This window comes from Centruroides sculpturatus, unplaced genomic scaffold (genome assembly GCF_000671375.1).
Source record: "Centruroides sculpturatus isolate CEXI.00-Female unplaced genomic scaffold, Cexi_2.0 scaffold242, whole genome shotgun sequence".
Taxonomy (NCBI): Eukaryota; Metazoa; Arthropoda; class Arachnida; order Scorpiones; family Buthidae; genus Centruroides; species Centruroides sculpturatus.
This window is the reverse complement of record NW_019384574.1, coordinates 273,437-282,110: the sequence shown is the minus strand read 5'-3', so window position 1 is coordinate 282,110 and position 8,674 is coordinate 273,437. Positions and strand designations below refer to the sequence as shown.

The following is an 8,674-nucleotide window of genomic DNA, read 5'->3' as shown; positions in this document are numbered from 1 at the left end:
TCCCCCCTTTTCCAAATTTTAATATCGACTCAAAATAATTTAAAAAGACGAATTACAATAAAACAGTTTATTATCCAACTATCAGAAATCTCACAACACGCCAAGGAAGAGAGGAAGGAGCAATTAAATAATGAAAATTATAAAGCATTTTAAAAAATATATAAAAATGAGAAATATCGCACTTCTGGCAATTGCTGCGAGTGTGTGGGTTAAATTTGGAGCATCCGTGCTTCTCGCATGGACAACTGTATGTGGCCGGCTCACGCGTCAGAAAATCTTCTGATTTATTCGTGTACGCACCAGACGGAGGAACAAAATATATCGTGTATCCACAAGCACTTCAATAAATAAATAGAATTCAAACGACACTTTGAAATGTTTTCCCAATGAAAATGAATAATAATAATAGGTTTCAATAAAAATAATAAAATGTAAATTGAATTTTATCATAACGAGTTTGCTTAAATATCCTTTTTTCTGAGATCGCAGCAATGCGCGACGGATAAGCTAGTTTTAATATAAAATTACGATATATAACGACTAGCGAAATCTACAGTATTACCTCAAGATACAAAATTAATCCGTTCCGAAACTGAGATCGTATCATGAAAATGTCGTAATCATTTTTCTCCATACGATTAGATGTAAAATCAGATAATCCGTTCCAACACGGAAAACACAAAAATTAAAGGTAAGTAGTACGTTGAAAAAAATTACTTTAGTAAGGATAACACTGAAAAAAGCATTTTGTAGTTGTAAATGTATAAATAACCATAATCTATATATATGTTACTGTGAATGACCGAAATGGGGGGATGTCAACGTTCACACAGTTGTTTGTGGTGAATGTCAACATTCACACAGTTGTGTGTGTCGACATTCACCGGCGAATGTCGACATTCACAAATATTGGTCTTTCACAGTAACATATATATATATAACCCATTCAACGGATATTTGTCTGTCTGTCCGGTAACCGTTTGATAACAATCAATAGAGGCGCCCCTATCGTGTTTCATATTTCAAACATTCAAGTTAACAATTTTAATTCTTATTTAAATTAATATAAATTTTTATTATTCATTTGGCCAATAAATTATTATTTGGTCAATATAACAATATAAATAATTCAGTATTTTTGTAATAGGAATTTATTATTTCAGGGGCTTATATCTCTCGAAGGGTCGCAAGTAGGGTTATGGTTCTTTTGACTTTATTGTTAGTACAGGGGTCTACGGTTTGGGGGGTCGCTACCTTTTCATTTGGAGGGTAAATCTTACCATTCGGACTTTAACAGAGCTGTAGAGCATATTGATAGGAACAAAAAAGTCAAAGGAACCGTGGCTCATGGAAATTTGTAAAGAACGCCCACTGGAGAGCGTCCCGAGCTACTAGTAGAATAATAATTGATTTTAAAAATAGTTTTATTTGCACTTTTCCTTTGAGGATAGAGGACGGTGGAGGTGTAAACTGGAGGGAAAGGAGAGGGAGAAGGAAAATGATACCAAAACTTAACTCACCTAACACAATGTAACAATAACTTAAAAATAACTTAACACTAATTTTTTTTTATTTTTTCTGTTTTATATATTTTTAAAATCTTTTATTCACTGCTTTTTGCTTTCTTTCCTTCACTTCCACCAGCACCTTCACTGGATAGAGGTTGCTCGGTAAAACATTTATCCAAAGATGTTTGGCTTTGCCTACTTTTTAAAATGATTCTAAAATGACTTAGGCAAATGTCATTACTCTGAGCAGCAATACTGCCAGTGTAAACATTTTCGGAATGTTTCTTTTCAATAAAATCAGTCACTTTCTGATAATACCTATAGATTTCCTATATCGAGCGAGATCCTTACAGGACAGAGCAAACACGTAAACTGAGACCAATAAAGAGAAGTGAATAAAAATGGCTCTTCGAATTCATGTAACGTCATATGGTGAATTTTGTTCGTACCGTGAAGCAAAATCATCTTCAAATTTCATGTCGTATCCTGAAAATTTCATATGCTGGAGAGTTCGTATCCTGAGGTACTACTGTACTTTGAAAAAAAGTTCTGTTGCTGAAACGAGATATGTCGGGAATAACAAGGGACAGGTAAATGGGTTTTTTTCAAAGATTCGTTTGTCAAAATTCGATTTCGCAACGTACGCATTTTCAACTTTCTAACGAGCAACGCATTCGCAAACCTCCTACTGCCTTTTGTAGAGAGTGTCGCCATTTTAAGTTTTATTTTGACTCGGTTCTCGGTTCCCTGATTACCTACGATTCTGGTTTTAATATGCGCGCATGTTTTGAGCACCTAATACTCTGTGCCAAATTGCAACACTTGACATGTACTTATTCATACCTCTAAGCTGATTATCCAGCAGGCAGTACGATTTTATAAACAAGATATAGTCATGTCAATAATAATAATGTTGAATTATTAAACACTTCTACACACGTACGACAAGGCTACCGTTTAGTTCAGCACTGGTACATCCCTGAGCTAGCACATTTCCTCGTTCTAGGATGCAAAGATATGTATGCGCGTCAACTTTATGACTAACTGTTACGAGTCATACACAGGTGCAGTAATATGATAGAAAATCAGCTAGCCAATGTTCGCTTGGAAATATCTACTATATAAAATCGAAATGGGCAGTTCTGTGACGGTATGCCAAAAACGACCACTAGGGGCTTCCATAGATATTATTTAAATTAAAAACATAAATTATTTTATATCTATTTTATATTTTTACAGTATAATTTAGTATATTATTGTTTTTATTTGTAATAGGAATTTATTAATTTATTATTTATACCATGGAATGACACCAAGCACATGCTTGGATGCCTGCATCGGACATTTAGACTTGTTTTTTTTATAAATTTCACATTAGATATATATACTTATATATTTTTAATATTTTTGTTCGTTTATTCTCTTTTTTATGATATAAAAAATAAGTTTATGAAAATCAACGCGTGGGTCATTTAAAAAGTCTGTGTGGGTCAGTGTCTGACCCACGGGTCATAGGTGCGCCACCACTGGCCTGGAGGGTTCTACATAAAGAAAAATTGAAGTCTGTCGATGAAATTCATTGACAACGTAGAGGCTGATTTAGATCCCCAATAAACCCAAATTACAGAAAGCATTTCTATAGTGAACACAGAGGATGCTCAAAAGCTTCAACGCCATTTCTGCAGCAATGCTCTTATCATACTAGCATACTAGCAATATGCCAACGAACATGGTCTTATATAAAACTCGCTGTTCGTTGTTCAAATACACGTCTGTTCAGGCGATGCGCAGGTTGTACTTAATGTTCAGACAATGTGCAGGTTGTAATTGATGTTCAGGGAGCTTCACATAAGAGGTCGATTTTTGTACACAAATGCTATCTTATAAAATTTATTTAATTTAACGTTTATTAATCGAACAATTAATAGTAAATCCCAGATAAGATGAAAATAATCGTTATATACTTAAACACCTAACTTAAACAAAAATAAAGATGATAACTACATTACATTTTTTTGCTGATACTATTTTTATTACAATAAAGACATTTAACTGCGAAAATCCATATAAATAATTTGAAAACAAAAGCAAGTTTCCTGCTTTGATTTTTACTTGGTTTTTTTTTTTAATTTTTGTTTTCACTGTGGCTTATATAATAGTTTTCAAGTACAGAACATCAAATCTATTTATACATTTGATGTTCTGTATTTGTAATTCTGTAGTAAAAAATTGTATTTCATTTACGGAATACAATTCTTACTCTTATAATATGTAATATAATGTTAAGTTTTTGGACCCTTTTTTTCACAATTGTATACATTTTATATAAAAGGCGAGTAGAGTTTAGCGAACTGTCTGCCATATAGTTATAGTGTTTGTGTTCATAAGAGTTACATATTAATTGGTCAAATATTTTAAATATCTTTATAAAATTTGAATTCGCATAATTTTCATTCTGTAGCTTATCAGAAAAATACTAAAATGAAATACCAGTACAGTGGAACCTCGGTATACGTCTGCTTTAGAATACGTCCAATTCGGAATACGTCCTGTTTGGACGAAACAAATTTTGCTCGGTATACGACTTTTGTTCGATATACGACATAATTCAATTATACGCGCCATCTATGAACAAGTAGCACTATCGGTGTACTACACTAGAATAGACGTTCGCGGTGCTACGGTTTATAACTTTGTTAAATTTCTTATGATTTTAATTTGTAAGTAACATTTTATTATTTATATTAATTATGAATTGCAAAAGGGCAACAGAAAAATAAAAAAATGACTAGAATCACAACGGAACTGAAAAAAGAGATTGTTGAGAAATACTAAGGTGGCACGCGTGTTCGAAATTTAACGAGATTTAACTGTTGCATTCCGTATTCCGAGAACAACGATATCGACAATCGTGAAAAATAAAACCATTATTAAATTTGCTAACGTTGCAAAAGGGGTTAAATGAATTTCTAAACAGAGATCGAAGACATTAGATAATGTCGAGAAATTGCTTTTGCTTTGGATAACTGAAAAACAGCGTGCCGGCGACAGCGTATCGGAAGAAATAATTTGCGAGAAAGTTAAAAGGATACATGCTGATCTCATGAAAAATCAAACAGAAACTAGCGAGGAAAGCGAGGTGTTTAAAGCCAGCGATTTTTTTTACATGAAAACGGATTAATCATTTTTTCATTACTTCTTATGGATAAAGTTGGTTTGGTATACGTCCTGTTCGGTATAAGTCCAAACAGCAGGAACGGGATTAAGGTCGTATACCGAGGTTCCACTGTATTTTGTATCCAACACATCATTAACAAAATCACCTATGTTCGGCCCATTTTATACAATACAGATAAATACCAACAACATATCGTTAACAACAATTTAATTTACGTAAACTTAAATGTGAGAAATTGTCAATGTGATAAATAAATAAAATGTAAAAAATAGTATAATTGTGAAGCAAATTTAATAACAATAATCTTAATACATTTTATTCTCATTCATAAATTACAATTTATGAATAAATTTCGGTACAGTTTTTAAATGCACTCGTCTAGATTATATGATATAGCCTTATGTTTATATATATTCGTAATAAAAATTACCCCAAGTTTATGTCATTTCATACCTTATAACTTACATCTTTTTTCAACAAACATTCTTATACCTGATATTGGGGTCAAAATACTTTCAAAAGAAGTAACGATCTTATCTCGAGGGTCCAAAGAGTAAACTTTAAAATTTCGAACAAGATTTGCCAAAACCGTTTTTATAATAATCATGGCACCTTTACTTGCTGTAAATAAATCATTTTAATAAAATAATTCTTTTGTTTTTGTATTTATTCACTAATCACTTACCGATACAATTTCGCGGACCGGCAGAAAATGGCAGAAATGCATAAGGATGAAGATTTTTATAATTTTCAAATAGGAAACGGTCTGGGTCGAACACTTCGGGATTTTCGTAAACGGAAGGATTATGATGAATACCGTAGATACTTATGACAAGAGTCGAATTTGCAGGCAACACGTAATTACCTGTTTGAATGACAACGATTTAATGGTTCGAGTCAGTAATAAATATAAAATATTATTATTTAAAAACAAACCGCAATATCTTAAAAGTTTACCTATTTTCATTTCCGATGGATTTTTTCTTGCAATTAAAGGAAAAGGAGGATAGATTCTCATCGACTCCTGAAATTTGTACCATATAAAACTGATCTTTAAGTGTATTTAAAAAAATTAAAAAGTCACCTTAATTACGCATTCTAAGTACATCATTTTAGTCAGGTCATCGATAGTAATATCCCTATTGAAATCATTTTTGAAAATTTCTTGCAATTCTAGATACACTTTATCTTGTATTTCGTGGAATCTTCCCAGGAAATAAAGAGCCCAGGACAGAACGTGGGCGGTTGAGTCGTAACCCTGATATTAAAATATGTTGAAAATAAATGTAAATTTGCTTTCTATATAATTGACATTTGCAGTAAAATAAATACTATATAATAAACTTGTAAAATTAGGATATAGCATGTACAAATACCGCTATTCTTTTATATTCCTCTCATATCACTTTATAATCCACAACTACATTTCTTGCAGCAAGTGATTGCCGCGGATCTACGGAGTTATTTTAATTAAAAAAACAAGTTTCAAACTTTCAAACTGGATAAAAAAGTACACAATGATACAAAACATCCCCAATTTACAAATTTTATATTTTCGATTTAAAATGATTATCATCAACGTCAAAATACAATACTAGCCCCGATTCACGAAGAGTTTCGGTTATTCGGTTAGGAATACTGTATATGGATTTAAATTAATTAATTAAATTATATGAATTTAAATTATTTCGAATTAACAAAATTTTTCGGTCATCATCTCAGATATTACTCGCTTTAAATTCTTTCAATTGTTTTTACTTGTGCTTTGAATACTTCAATCGTGATTTCAGTACTTTCAATTTACTTCAAAAAAAGTTGATACTAGATAATAAATTACAGAACTGAGTGGATAAGTTTACAAACTGCAGTAGAACCTCGATTATCCGGACTAATTGGGGATGAAGGTAGTCCGGATAAGGAAAAATCCGGATAATCGAAACAAATACTTTAATTTGTCTTTTAATGATAATACAAGACGTTTTCTTTTGGATGACATATCGGTAATATTAAAAATAAATACTGTATTTAAATCGTAATCCAATTTTCAAGAAACAAACGTTCGTACTGAATTTCGTCTACTACTGACCAGCGCTAACAGACTACCTATTGTTTTAAAAACCTTCTGGTGGTGCAAGAAGACGGATTTTATAAAATACAAAGCAGTTGAAACTGCTTTTTATGAATAAAAATTTGACAAACTATTCATCGTTTTATGACGAGAAAAATTTTTTCGTCGCATTTACGGCTTTTAAGTAATGCATAAACCTTCGAGGCGCGAGGCCCTTCGGACCGCGATGCATAGGCAGTGTCCCACGTTGCCCGTGCCTTACGCTTCCCTTGGTCATAGAAATGATGTAATTTGAATATAAAATATTTATAAATACGTATGTCAAGTTATATTTTTATTATGACGCAAAATATATTTAAGAGTTTACGGCCACTGTGCCAAGTGGGACGTTGTTGAAATAAAAAAAATTATGCATTCCATCACGTACATAAACAGTATCGTAATTCCCCAAGTGCAAATCAGCAAATTCGTAAAATTTTTGTTTATTTTGAACAATCCGGATAATCGAAAATCCGGATAATAGAAGTCCAGATAATCGACGTTATACTGTACTATTTTACATAATCATTATAGAAACTGCATTCGATATGATGTCGATAAAGTAAGGTACGATCTCTCTTTTTCACTCGAATTTCTCGCTTTAATTCTACATAATAATCTGCTTNTTGTTCTGACATCTTCCCACTTCTTCAAAAGAACTTTAATGGCAAATATCGGCATTAATCCCCTTTTTCAGAAGAAAACATATCTCGCCGAGTATCTTGGTGTTCTTCATTCAAGAGTTTTTGACGTTCTTTTGTCGTCAGATCCGTTTCAGGTTCCATTATGAACTCTTCGATGTTCTTTATTTCTCAGATGTGACTTTTGTTACTCCTTTAGCTGCTCGAGTCTTCTTGATTATACAGTATTTTTCCTAATTAAGATTGAACTGCGGCCGACTGTAGACCTGTTCACGCCATACTGCCCAGCAACATTACCTTTGCAGGGCATATGTAAAGATAGAAAGTGAGATAAGTTTTTTCTTTTCAAAAGGTGAGAGTATAATAGCAAAGGTAGAAAGTGGGCATACTGCCCACTTTCAACCTTTGCTATTATACTTTCACCTTTTGAAAAAAAAAAAAACAGACGCAAAACTTAACTTGTGCCTACCCGACAGTCTCGCGAATACATAAAAGAATTGTTTTGTCAGAAAAATAAAAGGCTGGAATTACAAGATAGAGTTTCAAAGTTCGGAGGTATACTATCCGAACGGTATATACCGGCTTGAGCGTCGATGTCGACGTCTCCCACACACCGAAAAGTTTCGAATTGTTGCCTAAAGATAAGAGAAGACCAATCTGTATTCATTATTTTACGTCGCTTCTTGTGTTCGTTCTGTGCAGTGTTCGTTATCCGAACACAAAAATCTTTCGCGAAAGTGTTCATTATCCGATTTGTTCGTTATCCGATCTGTTTGTTAACCGATCACCCACTGTACTTGAATCAAAGCAAAAATTCCATTCACAAGTTGAGTTTACCTTTTCGTCGAAAAGATGAATTGTTTCAACGTCCCTCTTGTAATTTTTTCCTATTTTACTCTTGAAGAAAATTGGAAAAGACCAGTACATTGGATTTACTAGCCATTCAGGATAATATTCCAGAATTCTAAATTTTAATATAAATTTATTAATATATCAAAAGATAATTAATGCATATTTAAAGCTTGTATAAGAAATAAACTATTGTCAACTATTAAATTTACATAAAATTTAAAATTATATTTTATGTGAAATAAAATAATTTTTTTTAAATTGAAATAATTTAAAACATAAAATTTCTGTAAAAGTTTTTTCTTTTCTTATTTTTGTGTTCAAAAAATGCTAGAAAACTTTGCAATTATTTCATTTCGCAATTAATTTATTTTTGAGAAATATTAGAATT

The 8,674-nt window shown here is 32.2% G+C and overlaps 1 protein-coding gene across 1 annotated transcript; it reads right to left on the bottom strand.

Annotated features, from left to right (window-relative positions):
* Positions 1-5,140: 5,140 nt before the first annotated feature.
* LOC111624281 (cytochrome P450 4C1-like) lies at positions 5,141-8,361 on the bottom strand. The gene is made up of 5 exons (XM_023367092.1): positions 8,272-8,361; positions 5,771-5,944; positions 5,644-5,710; positions 5,372-5,551; positions 5,141-5,307 (listed from the first exon to the last, which is right to left on the bottom strand). Exons 1-5 carry the CDS (start codon positions 8,359-8,361, stop codon positions 5,141-5,143), a joined length of 678 nt encoding a protein of 225 aa, XP_023222860.1.
* Positions 8,362-8,674: the final 313 nt, after the last annotated feature.